A 20,860-nucleotide genomic window follows, 5' to 3' on the forward strand; every position below is an offset into this window, starting at 1 on the left:
ATGTTGCAATTCAAATAACACAATGAAGCTTCGATGATCAAAAAATGGTGTAGCTTCATATAAAATGTTCTGCCACTGGGACACCCGTATAAAAACCGTACAGCCGACAAGTGGGAACAAGCTCTTAATTAAAGTCAAATCCCGGCAGTTTTGTATTTTGATTGATTAACTAAGAAATGTTTTAAGAGCGCTCTTACAAGAAAAGTCGAAATAACGCAAAATTGATGATACTAGTCGACGAAATTCAGGACTTTGTGCTCATTATTAGAAACAATGAGTACTTGTTTCAGTAAAAGCGTCTTCTTATCTTTTTAAATATCGTTGTAAATATTAGAAAAAGGACTTATTAAATTAGTAATGATTTTTTTTCTGATGGTCGTTTCCGAAAAACCCCGTGAAGCACTGAATGGCAAGCTCTTATTTGGAAATGTTGAGAAGTTTACTCTGCTAAACCTGGCTATTTTGTATTACTAATACCCTGTACTTTAGGCATATTAAACGATATTTTTCCTACACACCTTTGAGAAAGAGAAAATCAAAGTAAAACGAACTCAATTTTCTCTCCGAAACAAGTGTCAATTCCTACGAAAATCTACTTAATATCGAAGTCATTTTCATACTCAAGCAATCTGCAACGTTTGCTTATACTGTTGGTATACATTAGTGTTTATGAAATTCTACTATAATTTTTCGGCAATTTTTTGAAAACTACTCTATATTACCGATGACGCGCGCTGCGCCAGCTCAGTGCCGCGGCAGAGATGGTAGAGGCAGGACGTGTGTCGGTCGGCTCCGCACATTTTCAACGGCGACAACGAGATTTTTTATCATTGTGTGCGGCGGGCGCCGTGTAAAACGCTATACTGTGTGCGTGTAAACCGCAACGAGAGACTTCGATCCTAGCACTGTTTTTATAGTATTATAATTTTTTATAATGGTACAGTTTAATAAACTACCGGACAGGATTAAAAATATTTGAAACGACCTGACATTCTATATGTATTCATTTTGACTCAAGATAGTACTCAGGGTCTGATGATGGAGCCGGAAGGTGGTCACCGGTACCAATCAACCATGCCACTAAACCACTTCGTGTTTAGGCTCGTTTTATTCGTCTCAACAAGATCTTTGACACAAGATAGTACTCAGGGTCTGATGATGGAGCCGGAAGGTGGTCACCGGTACCAATCAACCATGCAACTAAACCACTTCGTGTTTAGGCTCGTTTTATTCGTCTCAACAAGATCTTTGACACAAGATAGTACTCAGGGTCTGATGATGGAGCCGGAAGGTGGTCACCGGTACCAATCAACCATGCAACTAAACCACTTCGTGTTTGGGCTCGTTTGATTCGTCTCAACAAGATCTTTGACACAAGATAGTACTCAAGGTCTGATGATGGAGCCGGAATGTGGTCACCGGTACCAATCATATATATATATATATAGTCCTCCATGTCGTGTCCGACAACGGCGATCTTCACAAATTCCTCTGATGAGCACGTATATGGCTCGCAAAACCGTAAAGCTGCCCTTGGCCGTTATAAGTGTAAGCGTAGGACGGCTTAGGTCGAGACTTCCGTTGAAGGCGCTTTTGGTCCAGGTGTTCAAGTCGAGCTTCTTCGAAAGTAGCTACACCTTCTCTTACCTTATTGCGCCATTCCGATCTCTTAACCGCAAGCTCCTCCCAACGCTCAGATGGAATGTCGCAAGCTTTGAGATGGCGCTTCAGAACGTCTTTATATCGCAGAAACTGTCCCCCGTGGCTACGTTTCCCATCCTTGAGTTCCGAATAGAAAATGGATTTAGGGAGTCTACAGTCATCCATGCGACAGACGTGGCCACTCCAACTTAGTTGGCTTTTCATTAGAATAGCCTCCATACCGGACATATTGGCACGACGTAATACCTCCGTGTTAGTCACACGATCTTGCCACTTAATTCTGAGTACGCTGCGTAAACAACGCTATGCTGGACCTTGGCTGTCATATTGACGTGAAACTGCTTTATTAGGTTTACTAGCTTTGATGGACAGCCAATTTTCTCTAAAATTAACCAGAGAGCCAAGCGTGGGACTCGGTCAAAGGCCTTTTCGAGATCTACAAAACACATGAACAGAGGACGGTTTTGCTCTGCACATTTTTCTTGTATTTGTTTTACAACAAATATGGCATCCACCGTACCTCTTTTAGGCCTGAAACCACATTGGCTCTCTGGTAGGATTTGTTCTGCTAGGGTGCTCAATCGGGTATTTATTATGTGCGCTAGTACCTTACCAGCAGCAGATAGAAGAGATATCCCCCTAAACGAACTACAATCAGTTATATCTCCTTTACCTTTATAAAGTTTGCATAAAGAGGCATCTTTCCAATCTTGCGGCACAGTCTCTGTCTCCCATACTTCTAGTATTAGGGCAAAAAGGCTATTCAAAATATTAGGTCCGCTGTACTTGTATACTTCTGAAGGTAAACCATCCGCGCCTGGTGTCTTTGCGTTCTTGAGTTTTCTTATGGCTGTCAAAAACTCTGTGAATGTTGGAGGGACTGCAAGGTTCTCTTTCAGCGGCAAGTTTATAAGAGCATTGATGTATTCTAGGTCAACTCTTTGCGATATAGGGTTAAGGACCTCGTTAAAGTGTTCTGCCCAACGAGCAAGCACCTCGCCTTGGTCAGTAAGGCGGCGGTCTCCGCTACGTGAGCAGATAGGTGCAGTTTTTCTAATTTGTGGACCAAAAACCGCCTGAATGCCCTCAAAAAACTTGCCTGTTTCGTTAGAATCCGCAAGATGCTGCAATTCTACAGCTTTGTTGTACCACCAGCGGTCCTTGAGTTCACGCACCCTCGTCTTGAATTGCGAGTCTATTAATTTCCGATTGGCACTGCGATGACGAAGAGCGCGTCGGTGTTCTTCGGCGAGTTTTTGGATTTCACCCTCCGAAGAGTCGAACCAGTCTTGGTTTTTCTTGGGTGGTTTTCCGATGACTCGCTCAGCGCTCTCTTTTAACTGGGTGGAGTAAGTTTTCCAAGCCTCGTCAACTGAGACGTTACTATATTCATTCACAGGGTGAGAGCCGAAATCGTCATCTAAAGCCTTTTGAATCTCTTTTGAGTGAATCAGTTTTGGGTAAGTCATTTTTTGGGTTATGTGTTGGATTCTGCGTGGTGCTTTTAGTGTGATGCGAAGCTTAGATCTTATTAGCCTATGATCAGTCCAGCCCTGTGCTCCGCGCATGGCTCTTGTGATTAGAACGTCACTAAGATCTGTTTTACGAACAATCACGTAGTCTAAGAGATGCCACTGCTTAGATCTGGGGTGCATCCACGAGGTCTTGTATTTTCCTGGTAGACGGAAGTAAGTGTTGGTCAGGCAAAGGTTAAATTCTGCACACAAGCTCAGAAGATCTAAGCCATTGGAATTGCAATTACCAACCCCATGACGTCCAAGAACGCCGTCCCAAGCACTGAAATCCGTGCCAACACGTGCGTTAAAGTCCCCCATTAAAACCAACTTATCCCTCTAGGGGACGCTCTCCAGGACGTGGCGCAGCTCTTGGTAAAAACGGACTTTATCTTCTTCTGATGACGGCAAGGTTGGCGCATATACACTTATAAGGTGAAGATGTTTACCAGAAGCTAAAGTCAACCGCAAAGTGATGATTCGATCGTTGATACCTCAGACCATCAGACTCTGAGTACTAACTTTTGTCAAAGATCTTGTTGCGACGAATCAAACGAGCCCAAACACGAAGTGGTTTAGTTACATGATAGACTGGTACCCGTGGCCACCTTCCAGCTCCATCATCAGACCCTGTGTATCTTCAGTGTCAAACATCTTGTTGAGACGAATCAATCAAGCCTAATCATGTTACTACATGACATGGTTGATTGGTATCCGTGACCACCTTAATCATCATCATTATCATCAGATCCTCAATACTACTTCGTTTTTAAACCCTCGTTGATACAAACTTTACAACCTATAGGTACCAAATGCTATGACGAAACATGTAAATAAGCGAGTACCTATAATTTCTTTCGAGTAATACTTCTACCTTCATAAGTACGAGTATAGGGCGATTCATAAATTACGTCGTTTCAAATGGAAGGAGGGGGGGGGGGGGTCCTGGACATCGGATGATGGTAGTATGACGTAGGAGGAAACAGAGTCATCCGAAGCATGATTTTTGGATGATTTGAGGGGTGGGGGGGTCAAAAATCGTCAAAAAAAGATGACGTAATTTATGAACAGCCCCTATGTACATTTGCACAGCATTTAGTATTTTCGTACTTACCAAATAACAGTTTTAGGACTTTAAAAGTTAAGCACAGTTAGTGTTGTTATGGTTGATTTCAATATGCTTCGCGAAGGATCAAGAATGTTTAATCCATCATTATAGTGCGAGTGTGGTAGAAGGGATCGGCATACTGAGCTCGCACGGCCTGCCGCAGCGCGTAAAATACCTAAACTCGCTCAACGCCGAAATGTAATAGCGCTCTTAAGTACCTGAAAATGTTGAACAATATTGTTTACATTTTATTAACCTACCTAATAAACAAATACACTAGCTTGGTGCTCCAGGCTAGTTAAGTGTATTGTGCAAAGTGTGTGTGCAAAGAATAACTGAATTAAATACTTAGCGGGAAAAGTGTAACCTTGTAGGTTTATAAAACTCACGCGCTATTCAGATCCGCGCTGCAAAACTCAATGCAAGTTTTGTTGTAACGTGGTTAGAACTTAAACAGGTTTTTTCTAAAAAAAATACCTATAATAGGTGTTGAATGGTCGACGACTACCAAGGCCTGTTCACTTCCTAAGAAAGTTATGTCCCCAAATAATTGCGCATGTGTGCGCCTTAATCTTCTATGTGTGCGTTGGCCTCCGGGAAAAAGTTGCGAGTAATAAAAATAAAAACATTTTTCTACAGCAACATTGCTCCCAACTCTGATATAAATTATCACGAATTTTATACAATATTAATCATAAAACGGGACTTAAAACTTAATTACATGCGATTAAGTTTTATAATGAATATTTGCTTCCAACTGTCTTTATCAATGTTCATAAAATATATGGAGGGTAGGTACGTCTACCCACCATAATAAAAAATATATTTGTCAATGACTCTGTCCAACTGCTGCGGTTAAAGTTCATAACGAAAATTTTATTTATTAACTCTTTAAATAATACATACAACGTGTACCGCTACGTACCACTTAAGACTGTAAGCCTGTACCTACATGGATTACAGCAATGCACATAGAAAATGTGCTAAATGCGGAGCAACGGCTGTTGAAGCAGCCAGAGTGAAATTTACAACTTTAGTGGGTTCAGAAGGAACCGAGTCATAACGCATCTGGAAAGCGTATTAATTAACCGTGAAGAAATGTATGAATACAAGTTGGAAATCTGTGTAAAATGCCGTATGTAAAGTGTAGTGTATCTGTGTGTAAAGTGTAATAGGTAGGCATGCCTAATGTTATTTGTATAAAAGGTACTGAAAACTTTGTGAATGCGCTTTATTAATGTCTATTTTTTTATTAAGTTGCCAGTTGCCAGTTTTCAGTGTATATTTTTATATGTAAAACATTTTTTAATAAATAATATATATAATGTTATAAACATAAACGTGCCTTTTATTTAAATCAATTGATAATACCACAAACAAGGGGTAATATTTGCATCTTGCATATATTTCGTGATATGAAGATAACAAATATGTTTATCAACAGAATTACTACCTACCAATACCCGCCAGGCTAAACCACAGACTACAAAGAGATCAGACCGCCAACTCGGGAACAAAGACTATGTACGTTAGACAAGTATATTTTATCTGTACTCCTAGTCATGTATGACGTTTCTTTTTTTTAAATTTTGAATTGATGCGTAGCAAAGGACGTAACGTATACAGCCAACCTTGCGTGACCAGCCCCCCCCCCACCCCTCCTCCTTAGGAAATTAATACTTATAATTGATATAGTTCCCGGCATTTAAATTGAACACCGACTTATACAGTAAAATTGAGTCAGTGTTCAATTTAAATGCCGGGAACTACACTTGTCGCAATAATTTAAATAAAACACAATTTTATTTATTAAACGATTTATTCCTCAGTCTTTTCTTATATTTTAAAAAAGCTTTCTGCTGCATCGCAGGCAAAGTGCGGTTTTTTATCCGCACAATATCCGTTCCTTTTAATATTTTATTAATGTTATTGCACCAATTTGTAATCGAGAACTTTACTGTCACGGAAATAAAATATGACAAAATTTCACGGTGTGTGGTACATTTAAAGAAACTAAATGGATTGTTGAACAAAATTTTTTCCATAATTTTGGCCGTCAGATTTAATTCATGGGCTCGGTGTTCCAAGAATCCGTTTGTTTCTTTAATAATTGTACCGAAACACCGAACAGCACCTCTGGATGGGTAAGTAAGGCGTTTCGTGGCGGCATCATACTCTCTTTGATGAATCCATTTGTGGATTGCGCCTTCTTTAGTAGTAAGGCTTTTTCTGCAACTGTCACATTGATTATTATATTTCTGCATTGTTTTTGTTACCACCCATCCAGCAGTGTACGCTCGCGAATGGAGAACATTTAGTTGCTCCCGTTGGGCCTCTTCTACAGTATCTTCTACATCTCCTACTTTGGGATGACCCGGCTCGACCCTAGCAGTTTCACTATCTTCAAATAATGATTTTAAATTAATTATTTGGTCTGCCGAGTCATCCTCACAATTATTAGCGTCACCATGAAACTTTATCATTCTAGTAATCAATAATGATTTAAAGGTGTTCTTGAAACTGTGGCAGTTGGGGTCGTTGTTCCTATAATTATAGGCCCTGACTTGGCCAAAGAAGTTTTCAATTGGATCTGAATTGAAGAACCTTGGGCGCATTATTGTCATATTTTTGCTCTTAAAAAACTGCCACAGCTTCATGAATGTTTTTACCGTGGCAATAAAGTTTTTTAAGGAAGGCACGGATTTCGGATTTCCCTTGGAATCTACATATTTAATTTTTTCCAGTTTCTCGATGCTCTCCGGCCAAAATTCATGGTGCTTAGATTTTTCTGTCACTGCACAGCGTAGCTCTTTTCCTTTCTTTTGTGAATAGGTTGCTGATCCGTTGATGCTATCAAACAATTTATCAAAGAACAAAACTGTTTCAGCAGTGTTTCTTAATGTTTCACTCACAGGTCTGCCGTCCGCATAGTGAGCTAAAAACAAGAAAATGACCATATTTGTTTATTTTATGCATAATAGATTTGTGAAGTTCAAGTAGGTACTTTATCATCAATAGTATTCACTATCTATACCTATTGTTCTATCTTCATAAATTTCATTTCATTCCCTGCAGCACTTTATAGCAACAGACAGACAAATATTTTCGCATATAATATAAGTAGGGATTCGTGTTCTGAGTCTTCTCGGTCTACCGGATATTAATCTAGATATGTACCTATATACCGGGTGTGGCCTGTAATATGAGCAAAAAATTAAACTGTAGGCTGTACTCCTCATACTGACCAACATTTGTTCAGCGACTTTAAAAAATAACTTGTGGTTTGATTTCTAATACACTTTAAAGTTTATTCTAAGACGCAATGTATTGCGAATTTTGTTATGTTTAAGGCGTGACAAGCAACGTCTATCACAATGATATGGCGCGGCGATGGCGTCCATTGAAGATAATATTTATTTTGTATGAAAAATAGGGAGTCAAAATACTTCATAATTTTTAAAAGTTGTTGAACAAAAGTGTCACCGTTTAAGGAGTAGAGTCTATGTTTTAATTATTTGCTCATGTTACAGGCCACACCCAGTAGAACTATATTTTTACTCTTGCATTCTACAAATGGGTACCTAACTATTTATGTTAGTGAAAAGGAGAAAAAATAATTACTTACAGAAGTTGGCTGTGTAAGATAGAGCCGAAGACAGTGTGTAACTAAATACTTTTACACAGTTCTTGACCTGAAAAGAAATATATATTTCAGTACTCAATATGTAATATATCGTTAATATATTAAAATACCAATAACCAAACTATATTTTAGCGGATAAAATGCAGCAATGTGAATGCAGTATAAATTACTTGAGTATTAGGATATAAAATCATTAAAATATTCCAACTGGTCATAACATTCTCAATGCATCTATAGGCTGATTATAAGGACGGAACCATTTACTACAGTACATAGGTAAAGCATATGCTAGTTGATTGTATAAGAAAATCTTTAGTTATACTAGATTTCACACATTGAGAGGGTATCGACTGTCAAGTGAGTCAGTGACGCCCTCATTATTGTGTTTTCTAATAAACCAATCCATTTGTCTATAATCCAGTAAGTGTAAGTATATATATTAAAATTGTAGCCCTATTGATTTCACCAACTTTTGTTCATTATAATCATTATTGTCTCATAGCTTTATTTTGCTACATCATCTAAATGGCAAATGGTGGCCACTTTTTTCCGTTCAAGTGATGAAGTCAAAAGTAAGTAACATATAAAACTATATCACAGATTAATTATTGTGGGATAAGTAGGACAACACTATTAATATATACTTATTTATACAGAAATTAATTGGTTTATTAGAAAACACAAACCCCCTAATGAGGGCGTCACTTGACGCTCTGCGCAGTCTTAGTAAAAATCGGCACCAACCTTCATCTTTTTAATTTTTTCAGGTATCACATGCTGGTCATTTAACTTATGCAGCATTCTTGTTTCCATATTATTGCAGTCCGTTTCGTATACATCCACGATGTCTCTCCATGTGGATAATTTTCCTTCAAAGGAAATGTCTTTATTCAAAAAAATATTTCTCAATCCTTTAATAAGATGAGGAGGGTCGAATATAACCATCAGTTTGACTTCGTTTATGGTTACTGTGCTATCTAAAAAAAACACAGAAAATTAAAAAAACACTTCAAATATCACACCTTTGAAATATCTTATTCTATTTTCGAGTTACAACTGTTTTACGATGGCTTTGCAATGATCTGCCCCGCGCTATGGTAAAAAAAAATTAAGCCTTGAAGAATTATTTAACATACATCAATTCAAAGTGTTATTAAACCTATAAGTACTACTAACCTGGTTCCTGATTTGTCAGTAATTGGTCACGCGCTGTGTCAGCCTTCAGGCAATTTAGAGCCGCTTGGAAAGCTGACCCTTGGTCGCAAATAAGGGATATCGGCTTTAACCCGCATCCTACAACCGCTGTGATAATATCCACGAGTATACTTTTTAATTCTGTGCCTTTAGTAGCGCCTTGGCAAAAATAAAAGGCTATTGGCTGCTGCCACTTGTGGACAGCTCCTCTCAACATAAACACGAGGGCATGATCAGCGAAATCATTTTTTCTCTCGCCAAGCTCTACTAACCCATTAATTTTATCTTTGTTTTTGTCATAAGACAAGCCAGCCTCTAAAGACATTTCGTCAAATATGACTGAACACAGTTTTTTTTTGTAGCTCCATTTTTCGGTCTGAAATTTAAATACATAGATAAGCGTTAAAAACAAATTATATCTAAGATCCCTTAATAAATCTAAAATTCAACACAATATGAAACTACTAAATAAACCGCCAGTGAAAAGGTACCTATCACACTTGCTGCGTTCAATTTCGATGGACAGCCAAGAATGACTCACAGCGCGGGTCAAGGTCCCTTTTAAATTACAATTATTACAATGAAACTCTATAATTTTCAACAAAATGAAAACAATATTCCTTTTATTTTAATATATTTAAAACCGGGTCCAACGCGATTTTTTTTTACTAGGACATCAGTTAGCTGCGACCACGACCACTGAAACCTGTGTCGAAACGTCGGAAATTAAGGTTACACAATAAATTCGCGTAAGACCAGGTCTTAACTGTTTTAATATGTGATCAAAATACGAAAGTTCAAATTTAATATGCCTTTTTTGCTTTAGTTTTTTTTTTACAATCTTCGCAATGTATTTTTTATTAAAAATTATGATTTCATGATATTGTTTAACTCAGTTATCAATTACTTAATGTAGATCCTAAGATTTTATGACGTAGATACATACCTCTCTTCTTATTACTTCAAATACTTGAGGACAAATCCCAGACTCGATCTTAAGTCCTGCAACCATTTTATTTAGAGTCGATCGCGACGGCAGGATAAAAATTTTGTGCAGGAACCTATAGCACTTAGGGCTTTGTTTCATTATCGACAGTGCTATTAGTTTTTCTTCCAAGGAAAATCGACGCCCTTTCTTATTTTTATTGCAAAAGTTGATTTGCATTTTCAAAATAGTTTTCGCATACGGATTCATGTCTTTTGTCAATTCTTGAAAGGATTTCTCTTTGTTGAATTTCAAGGCCCTCTTAGCCCTGTGGTAAAAATCTGCCTGACGTTTAGATTTTTTATATTCGTCGTATATCATTCGGCCCGTTGGTGTCAGGTTCATTAATTTCCCAATCAATCGTTTCCTCTGCTTCTGTGGCCTTTTCGCACTTTGAACTTTAACTTCAACAACACCTGAAAAATATAAGCATTTAATTTAATTTAGGAAATTTTTATGTGGACACTTACTTAATCCAAAATCCTTCCTAAATCGTAAAGAACCGTATTCCGGATAGTATGGGTTCTGGGCCATGTCGCGTCCCGAAGTAACTTATATATCATTAGATATAGTGCATAGCCTATATCGAAATGCTAGGAACACAATTTTTGGCTCCGTAACTTTGTTTAGACTAGTTGGGAGGTGAACATATCAAAAGTCCCCGGCTGTAGCCCCGGTGCTGGGGGGTAGAGGGGGGTAAGCAGGTCTAATTTTTCGGTTTTTCACTGATATCTTGGAAACTTTGCGTCTTAGCGACATCCCCCCCCAAACCCAGCACCCCCTATTTATACGAAAATGATACCAAACACGGCCTATCAGCTTCACTAATGTAGATATCAAGATAAAATTGAAAGCCCTAAAATAAACTTTCAAGAGCGGATATCTCAAAAACTATTTAAGATATCGAAAAACTTGACTTAATAAAACTTGTAAAAAGAATTATCAGCTTTTAGTTTGTCTTAGTAGTCATGTCGCTAAGACGCAAAGTTTCCAAGATATAAGTGAAAAACCGAAAAATGAGACCTTCTTTTCCCCCTCTACCCCCAGCACCGGGGCTACGGCCGGGGACTTTTGATATGTTCACCTCCTAACTAGTCCAAACAAAGTTACGGAGTCAAAAATTGTGTTCCTAGCATTTCCCTCTATACCTTCTTATTGCTTGGCCTATGTAATTTATCTGTAAAATATTGAAACATTGTATTCATACTTTTCAAATGACAGATTCAGTTTTTTTTAACATTTTAAAATGTTTGACTTTGGCCATAATTCAATTTAAATGGAAATCGTTACCGCCGCGCGCTACAAATTATTATTCACAAAAAATATATGAGTGCCTATTATAAAGTGATACTTTTTAGAATGAGGAATAAATGAGCTAAATTGTCCAATATTTTATTTAGTATAAATCACCACACTGTGATTGTAAAGGCCAAAATTGTCCTAAAAATACATATAATATTCATTTTTTGTGCAAAATTCAGTTTATTTGTATGAAAAGGTATAACGATTATTTCAAAAATGAATTCCTCGTCTCTAAATTATACAAAAATGATATATAACTTGCCCTTATTGCTAATAAAATGAAGAAATATAGCATAGATTAGACCTGGGGAGCCGACTATTTCCCCTCTCCCCTTCTTTTGGGTATACGGTATGATTTCGTTGCTACCGGGCCAAATTAGCGCATTCTCCTTCTTCCTCGCGTTATCCCGGCATTTTGCCACGGCTCATGGGAGCCTGAGGTCCGCTTGACAACTAATCCCATGATTTGACGTAGGCACTAGTTTTTACGAAAGCGACTGCCATCTGACCTTCCAACCCAGAGGGGAAACTAGGCCTTATTGGGATTAGTCCGGTTTCCTCACGATGTTTTTCCTTCACCGAAAAGCGACTGGCAAATATCAAATGATATTTCGTACATAAGTTCCGAAAAACTCATTAAAAAAAATTAACCAAATTAGCCCATTATTTGGTATTACCAAATTGTGTTAGATGCCTTGCATACTCTTATTACCAAATTGGTAATAAGAGTATGCAAGGCATCTAACACAATAATAAAACGTCTATGAACAGAAATGGGAGACATATTTTATAAGATTTGACAATATCCTTGAAGAATCTTCAGACATAAACGGCAATTAAGCCACCAGTGTTGGGTTGCCTATAATCATATGCCCACTTTGATTAACAATGAAACTATTTTTCCGTGAATGTACTCGTAAACCCCTATCCGTTAGTATGCGATTCATTAATGGACGCACCATGGCCCAAATCGGGACACGGTTCTTTGTAACTGCGTTTAGTAAGACTCTGACTGCACTAACTAGAACCATTTGTTTAGTTAGGATGCCAGTTAGGACGATTGAATTAGTGTGTAAAGCGTTTTTATATGTTTTCCGAGCAAAACTCAATCTCCCAGGTACTTTATACTTAATTGTACTACAATGTACAAATTGCGGCTAAAATATCAAATATAAATATTGTCAAGGTAAATACTAACTTTGAACTTGAGACTGTTCCCTTGGTAAATTGGTAGAGGTAACCTCCTCAACCGCAACACATTCTGGAATATTTGCTTCTGGCAAAATCTGCTGCTCTTCAGCATTTGATTGTTTGATTGCAGCTTCAGCAGTTGTTACAAAGACTGCTGAAACAGAAATAACAATTATGAAACAATCAGTCTCACACATATGGATCATGCCTCAGTTCTAGCAGGCTCGCACGGGGCATACTCTAGTTAGACTTACACATGATGATCGTTATTCAAGAATTTCGAGACCTGAACAGGTAAAACTTAGTTTCATTAAAATTACTAGTTACACAAATTGACTTCTGAAATTATTAAATTTCCATACACTTAGTATGGAAAATGGTAACGAAATAGGAATATAAACCTTGGGGCTTTTTTTCTCCTATTAGAACAGAGAGACTTCGTGATTCTGAGCACTTAAAATAGAATGACACATTTATTTGATTTTATTTTTCATTACTCAGTGACTATCATCATACTCATAACGCGAAAGACAGAGTGAGATAACCCTATAATGGGCATAAGAGTGTTAGAAATTATGTAAAATTGAACTCTATCACATTGTAATAAAGTTTCAAATGATAGTGGGGAATAGGTATATTGCCTTTGCTTTAAAAATGATTAAGTTTAAGTACTATTTTATGTAAACACTGTCATTGCCATACAATAACATAAAATATTGCCATTGCTTTAAAAATGATTAAGTACTATTATATGTACTGTCACTGCCATACAATAACACAAAATAAGTTTTTGGCCAAAATTTCATTTTCGGTACAAGCTTTTATCGCCGACTGTACTTTTTTTTCCACAAGCAACGAATACTCATCGAGACAATTCTAAGAACCCCAAACACAATTAGGTTTCGTTGTTTTATCACGGAGTTCCTATGGCCACCTCCGGTCTCCATCATCAGATCACCTCGATGACACCATAATATTGCATTGTCACCCGACTTACATATGTATGTAAAATTTCAGCTCAATCGGAAACCGGTAAGTGGATCAAATTTAACTTGCAAGATTTGATTACACACAGACAACGGTCAGGTGAAAGTAAATAAAAGCTTGTAAAAATGATAAGAATTCACTAACCTTCATTGTGTGACTGTACACTAGGTGAAATACAAGCTGTAACCTTCTCAGCTACAACAAGTTCTGTAATAAAGCTGCTGCATAGTTCGGGCATGGTCTCCTTTTCAATGTCTGAAGTTGTCGGGACAGGTTCTGTGGCTATAGAAACGGCTGTAACATAAAATAGCACTTTAATTTTTTTTATAAGATTTACTAATAACTTGTGATAATATTAAAATACATAGGAAATAGTGTCATATTCATTTATTTAGCTTACCCATAGTCTGTTTTGGTGTATGGCCCACTGCGGTTGATTTAACCCCCGATGTGGATGGAATGGCAGGAGACGCTAAAACAGAAATACATAATAAACACATTAAAACCGTTGAAAATTATTGTTAATAAGGGCTTATAATTATTATAAAATATCTTCCAAAGGACCTACACAGTGCACATTGCTACAAATTTGTTATGGGTAGTTACGGAAATACTTCTATGGGATAACTTTGGCTTTTCTTATATACATGCGTAATTAAAATGTACGTATATTGGTAAGGCATTTAGGTCCTTCCTCTGACAGTTTTGTTTCCTTATTGGAAATATTACTGTGGTAGGGTAGAGTGGTAAAATAAATTCATTGCCTTCCAAAACGGAGTTATTTAGAAAAAGTATATTTGAAATGGCGCCAAATTTTTTAATAAAATTCCTATTGAACTAAGAAATACAGATGACATGATTAGTTTCAAAAGTAAGTTATTTAAATTTTTAGATAACAAAGCATATTATGTATAAATAGATTTAAATTAACTTTTAAATGATAATTTTGGATGATAAATATTTAATAACATATAATTATAGTGTATGTGAATTTTTGTTAGATGATTTTGATAATTAATGGTAACTGCGCACAGCATGCAGTCACAGTCCATAAATGAAAAATTGTATGCCTTACGGCACAACATAGTGATACAGTGATGTATATGGGACCTGTACTTATGTTTGACAAATAAATACTTTTGACTTTTTTTTTACTTTTGTGGTGATATTTTATAAAAAAAAATGTTGCCCATGGAAACACTAGCCATGCCTGACCTTAATACAAGAAATTGATTCTTTACATTGCTTGCAGATCTAAGTACCATTAATGAAATATATATGTGCATAATAATATTAATAATGTCTTTGATAAGAAGGCATTAATTTGCACCTAAAATGTAATTGAGTATCTATCATGGCTATCATGCATTTCAGAAAAATTAAACAAACCTTTTTGAGGCACTTGTTGACAGTATGTGTGGTCGTCATGTGATTTACGAACATATGCATGTTCTTTCAGCGGATCCATGTTTTCTAAAATTGATAACAAAATATTATTTTTAAATAACTAAAGTGAAATGTGGTATTATTTATCTACAAATTCTGCATGGTGTTTTTTTAGGATTGGGAAATTTCTATATAAATAAAATAATTAATAAAAGACTGCAACACTTGCCAATGATATCTTTACCCAAAGAAGTACAAATATGCTAAGCTAAAATTAACACACAAGTGTTAAGATATTAATATCGATCGCATGAAATAATTATCTTACTAGAAACATATGCTCTTATTACAGGAATAAACAAACACTTTGTATTACCTACACATAATAAAATCACCATGCCGTGATTCATGAGTCATCAATTGCATAGAAGTTTATGACATTATCTTTTATGGTCGTAAATGATACGAATTAGATTAGACTGATTTATTATATCACTTCTTATCATTTTCTACACTTACCGGCATTTTCATGAGATGGGATCCCACTGTTAATCTCATCTTGACTGAATAACGAAGGATAAGCCTTCGCATTGAGACGCCGTGTCGATGCCGAAACAAACCGCTGTTCGAAGTGTTTCTCACAAATAAAAGCTTTTCGAACTTGCTCCGGCGACATATTTCCAAAACCATTTGTTTCCAAACACTTCAACCACATAATGAGTCTTTTCTCAGTACTAGGAAAACGGTACAAAGTAAAAGCGTCCTTTCGCAGAGTTTTACACACACAGCACTGATAATACATTTTGCACAATGCATAAATGCTTGCAGAACTGGGTGATGGATGAATCACAAATAAAGCGGAGAGGATAAGTACAAGAACTTCACTCGATAAACACTTTATTGCAATTGAAAATAATTTAAACTGTTCAAAGTTTTCAACAAACATGGGCGACAACCACTGACAACTGACGTTTAGGCGACGATCGGCCAATCAGAGCGCGGCAAGTTGTCAGTATCATCTAAAAGCAACATGGCGCTATCGTACACATTCCGTTGTACGTAGATTAACAGCCGTGGGCTAAACCGGTTGTCAACTTTAGTTCCATTGGCACACAAAGACGGCGCCACTAGTATAAACGTATAAACGGTTGGGGACATTTTTTTGTATGGAGTTACCGTTCTTCTCCTAGTGAGTATTATATTCTTTGACGACTACCCACACAAATGGCATTGTGAAAATAGTGGTAGGTACCGACTTAGAATACTGGTAATTTTATTTTCCTTTGGTCTATCCGGACCGGACCAAATAATATAATACTATAATACTCTAAAAACCCGTCCGGCTAAAGCACTAAAATACTGGACGAGCAAGCATTGCGCTCGGTGTAATACGCAACCCAAAAGATTGCTCTCGCATTGTTTTTTTTTTAATTTCGCGCCTTTTTCTTCTGAAGAGTTCACATGCCAGAATTATTTTATAGTTGGTCAAGCAAATCTTGTCAGTAGAAAAAGGCGCGAAATTCAAATTTTCTATGAGTCGATATCCCTTCGCGCCACTATTTGTCAAATTTGCCGCCTTTTTCTACTGACAAGATCTGCTTGACCAACTATATTTGCACAATAGATGTTTACCTGGCCAAATACAACAGGAGACAGGTTCAAAATGCCATAAAACCAATTAAAAATAAATTAAAATGGTTTCAGTCTGTTCAAGACCCACTTAATACCGTTCAAGATATTCAATAAATGGACAGGTACATTATGTGCTGGAATAGCTTTAACTTGATTTTTTTTTACAGATAGCTGTCACTGTCAGAAAATTGACATTTACTTTACATGTCGTATGTTGTATGTTATGCCTGCGTTTACGTTGCATACCGTAAAATAAGACGCTTCAAAGTAATATAAAAGTATATAGTTTTGAGTCATTTTGTGAAAGAACCATGTAACATACAATAAAGTACTTTTACTACTGTTCCAACAAAGAGTTTACCGGAAAAGGTATGTAAAAAACACTTAAGTATTTACAAAATATGACAGCATTATTTTCAATGTTTTACTATATTATAATTACCGATTGTGCTGTAGAAGAATACTGCAATTCAATCAATTCGTAAAATTGTACATATAAGAGATTCAAAAAGCGGGAAGTATTAATACTTACAATTGTTTGCAATTCTTCTTTGACAACTACAGTAGTGCAAGTATTTCACAACATTAGTAAACGATAAATATTGCACTATTATAAAGTTCTTATACTGTTTCAAAAAGCACTCCCGATTAAAGTTTCAAACTGTCATTGTATAAAAAGGTACTGTTGTGTCATTTACATTAGGTTTATTGTCTGTCATCCACTGTCAGCCAGTCTGCAAGTTTATTTCATTCATATCATGGTTCCTCAGACAAATTATCTGAGGGTGCCATACAAACTGATTTTTAGCATGATTGTGGTACAAAATGGTGATGGAGGAGGTTCTCGATTTAACAGGTTATTTATATTAAAGTATGATTTACTTCTAGAAGACACTAGAGTTAGACCAAGTAAAGTCTGCAGTGATTATGATAGCCCACACAGTGCAAGTGTTATTTTAAACATCAAACTTCTATGAAATTATGACGTATAAATAATACTTGCACTGCATGGGCTATCAAAATTGATGCAGACTTTTCTTGGTCTAACTCTAGACCAATTTGGGAAATTAATTTAAACTTTTTAACTAACCCTTATTAGTTTTATTGTTTCAGTTGTCATATAATTGCTCAATATGATAGAGTTGCCTCGGTTAACGAGGGCTCTCAGAGCACACACACAGCTTGACAAGCCAAGATGCCTGAAACCTGTGGTTGACCCAACTAAACCAAACTTAATTAGGAAAAGAAAAACACAAAGGTTAGTATATTTTTAATTATTATGAAATGTCCTATTTCCATCCCTGAGCCTCAAACAACTCCATAGTCCATACCGAATTTCATCTAAATTGGTTTTGCGGTAAGCGTGAAGAGATAACAGACAGACAGAGTTAATATTGCATTTACATATAATATTAGTATGGAATACTTTATGGATGTTATCTGCAATGTCTAGTCACTAGGATATATGCAAAAAATTCCTAGTTATAACTGTTCCAATGTCACTTCAGGCAAAATTATACTTATTCCAATGTATGATACTAAGCACCACTTGCACCATTCCACTAACCCGGAGTTAACCCAGTGTCAAATTGTACTGGTAACTCCAGGTTTAACCAGTTAACCCCGGATTATTGAATAGTGCAAGTAACCCTAAATAAAGTTAGAGCAAACTTAACTAATATAAAATATTCATTTACAGATTCAAATCATTCAGTGATATCTACAACTACATAAAACAGAATGAAACCATTGTAGATCTTAAACTCCTTGATAACCTTAAAGAGGCTTGCAAGCTTCTCACTGGTGATCAACCTGATGATGTCATTGAAGATGCTGCTGTGCTAACACTAAGGATGTTCCTCGATCAGGATATTGTTATGCTGAAGCATCTGACTCAGCTGCGGCAGACTTTTGGAACTGTGATATCTTCAACGGCAAATAAGATTTGTGAGGTCAGTTGAATTCATATACCAGAGACTGGCCTATAGGCAAATTGTGTACAAAAAATGTATATTCTATTTTTTATTCATAAAATGTCTGACATATATAGGCTGAAATTATTATTATTTATTATAAAATGTCTGTTGTGTTATCTGTAAGGTAATTCAAAATTATTTTGTGTCCATTACAGATTGTTAATGAGATTTCCGTAGTAATATCAGAAGACACAAAAGAATACATCAGAAAAGAAATCAGTGAAGAAAACAAGGAAAATGTAAAACTCTGGGGTGACCATATACAATGCCATTATATTCCATACAAACCGGCAAAAAAACCTCTTGCCAAGTTACTGAAAAGGCCTGCAACGGACAGCAGTTTTGTGACTGATTTTTCTATGAAGTACAGTGCTGAAAGCAGTGGCGAAAATAGAGCTCCTAAACCTTCGTCAAGTTTGCCAGTTTCCAAGGTAGGTACACTACAGTTAACATCGGCGGCAAAAGTGGCTAAATACAGGGTGGCCAAAAAATAAGGGCATTCCCGTTGCCAAGGACGTTTTAGGTTATACTGAGCAACGTTTACTATGGGACACACCCCAAAATTGCAAAAAAGAAATTTACCCTCCCATAGAAAATGGACCAGCCAAAATGTATAAAACAACCAAATTTGTTTTTTCGCGATTTCGGGGTTGATCACCATAGTAAAAGTTTGGCCGAACACTTAGCTTTTGTGCAAAAATTATTACAATAGTTGTAGGTGCGTTTTGGACGATTTTTTTCTATCGAGCGAATGTCATGAAATCAGATTTCGAATCGATGTAGTAACTAAACCCACGCAGTGCAAGTGTTATTTTAAACGTCAAACTTCTATGAAATTATGACGTATAAATAACACTTCTACTGTGTCGGCTATCAAAATCGCTGAAGACTTTTCTTGGTCTAACTCTAATAAAATTTCTGGCAACCGTATTGTGATCCATAAAGCGCTACGTTTTTCAAAAACTGATGGCTGCACCTTAAAGGAGCTTAGGATCTACAAACGCTAACTATTACTGTCCAATACATTTACTGTTAATATAGGTACATATCTAATCTTTCCAGTTCGGCAAAGCATGGTTGGAAACCAAAGTCACCGAGCTATACGCAAACATCCCAGACATATCCAGTGCTGACATCATGCAATCTGTCATCACCCTTCTCAACTCTCCAAGGAGCAATGACGACATGCAAAACGATCTGTTCGAGCTGCTGGGCTTCGACAAGTTCGAGTTCATTCAGGAACTGCTGGAGCACCGGCAGGATGTCGTTAACAGTTTGAGAGCGCCGCCGCCGCAACCTACCTTGTCTGAAAGTAAGTCATCATCTTCCTCGTGTTGTCCCTTATGAGAGCTTGGGGTCCGCTTGGCAACTAATCCCGATAATTGGCGCAGGCACTAGTTTTTACGAAAGCGACTGACCTTCCAACCTAAAGGATAAACAAAGTAGATTTATTGGGATTAGTCCGGTTACCTCACGATGTTTTCTTTCACCGAAAAGCGACTGGTACATAACATATCAAATGATATTTCGTACATAAGTTCCGAAAACCTCAATGGTACGAGCCGGGGTTTGAACCCGCGACCTCCAGATTGGAAGTCTCACGCTCTTACAGCTAGGCCGCTAGCGCTCTTGTCTGAAAGTAAATAACTCATATAATACTGTAGAACTAGGTACCCAACTATAGTTCAGTACCGCGACTATGGTCCACTAGTTCTATTTATAAATACATATCGACGCTGGAAAGGAGAAATTGGATAAGCGACACGCAGTTAACTTTACGGGGGAGCCAAAAAACTGCAACCCTTTCTAAAAAAAATCATTAAAATTCATTATGATGACGAATTTCTTAAATGAGAAACTTTATATGGTTATAGTGATGTATTCTACATTATCCTATTATTATTCTACCTTCAAATGAGTTATTTTAGAATTTAGTGTCGCTTAAGCAAAATGATCGTATAAATAAATTTTGGTAAAATTATCTTACCAACATGTTTCACAAGAAATTAGTCAGGTAAAAAAGTCCAAGCTTAATTTGTCGTCAGAATTGATCGAGTAAAAACTATCTTATTGCAAAATATGCTTATTTAATAGCCAAGCAAAAAAGTATATACGTAAAATTTGACATGAAACAAATCAAGATAAATTATCTAATCACTTTTTAAGAAGCAATTTCAAACTCGATAAGTTGCTTATGCGACACATTCAACCAGATCTAGATTCTATGAGTTTTATAGTTATCGACCACAAGGAAAGGGTTGTCATACCTACATATAATAA

The 20,860-nt window shown here is 36.7% G+C and overlaps 3 protein-coding genes across 4 annotated transcripts in view; 1 reads left to right on the forward strand and 2 right to left on the reverse strand.

Annotated features, from left to right (window-relative positions):
• Positions 1–6,018: 6,018 nt before the first annotated feature.
• LOC134795582 (uncharacterized) lies at positions 6,019–8,818 on the reverse strand. Its single transcript, XM_063767474.1, has 3 exons — positions 8,672–8,818; positions 7,910–7,976; positions 6,019–7,219 (listed from the first exon to the last, which is right to left on the reverse strand). The coding sequence occupies exons 1-3, from the start codon at positions 8,738–8,740 to the stop codon at positions 6,087–6,089; spliced, it is 1,269 nt and encodes a 422-aa protein (XP_063623544.1). The 5' UTR covers positions 8,741–8,818; the 3' UTR covers positions 6,019–6,086.
• Positions 8,819–12,601: 3,783 nt separating this feature from the next.
• On the reverse strand, positions 12,602–15,220 carry LOC134796725 (uncharacterized). Its single transcript, XM_063768921.1, has 4 exons — positions 14,976–15,220; positions 13,987–14,058; positions 13,731–13,880; positions 12,602–12,753 (listed from the first exon to the last, which is right to left on the reverse strand). Exons 1-4 carry the CDS (start codon positions 15,052–15,054, stop codon positions 12,602–12,604), a joined length of 453 nt encoding a protein of 150 aa, XP_063624991.1. The 5' UTR covers positions 15,055–15,220.
• Positions 15,221–16,817: 1,597 nt separating this feature from the next.
• Positions 16,818–20,860, forward strand: part of LOC134794726 (activating signal cointegrator 1 complex subunit 3) — a 74,754-nt gene continuing 70,711 nt past the window's right edge. The window contains exons 1-5 of one of the 2 annotated variants that reach the window (XM_063766512.1): positions 16,818–16,973; positions 17,718–17,862; positions 18,304–18,556; positions 18,736–19,011; positions 19,643–19,892. In XM_063766512.1, coding sequence (XP_063622582.1) covers positions 17,738–17,862; positions 18,304–18,556; positions 18,736–19,011; positions 19,643–19,892 — 904 coding nt within the window. In that variant the 5' untranslated portion in view covers positions 16,818–16,973; positions 17,718–17,737. Of the gene's footprint in view, positions 16,974–17,703; positions 17,863–18,303; positions 18,557–18,735; positions 19,012–19,642; positions 19,893–20,860 lie in introns of both variants that reach the window. The other variant, XM_063766518.1, reaches the window with a different exon arrangement.

This window comes from Cydia splendana, chromosome 1 (assembly GCF_910591565.1).
Source record: "Cydia splendana chromosome 1, ilCydSple1.2, whole genome shotgun sequence".
NCBI lineage: Eukaryota > Metazoa > Arthropoda > Insecta > Lepidoptera > Tortricidae > Cydia > Cydia splendana.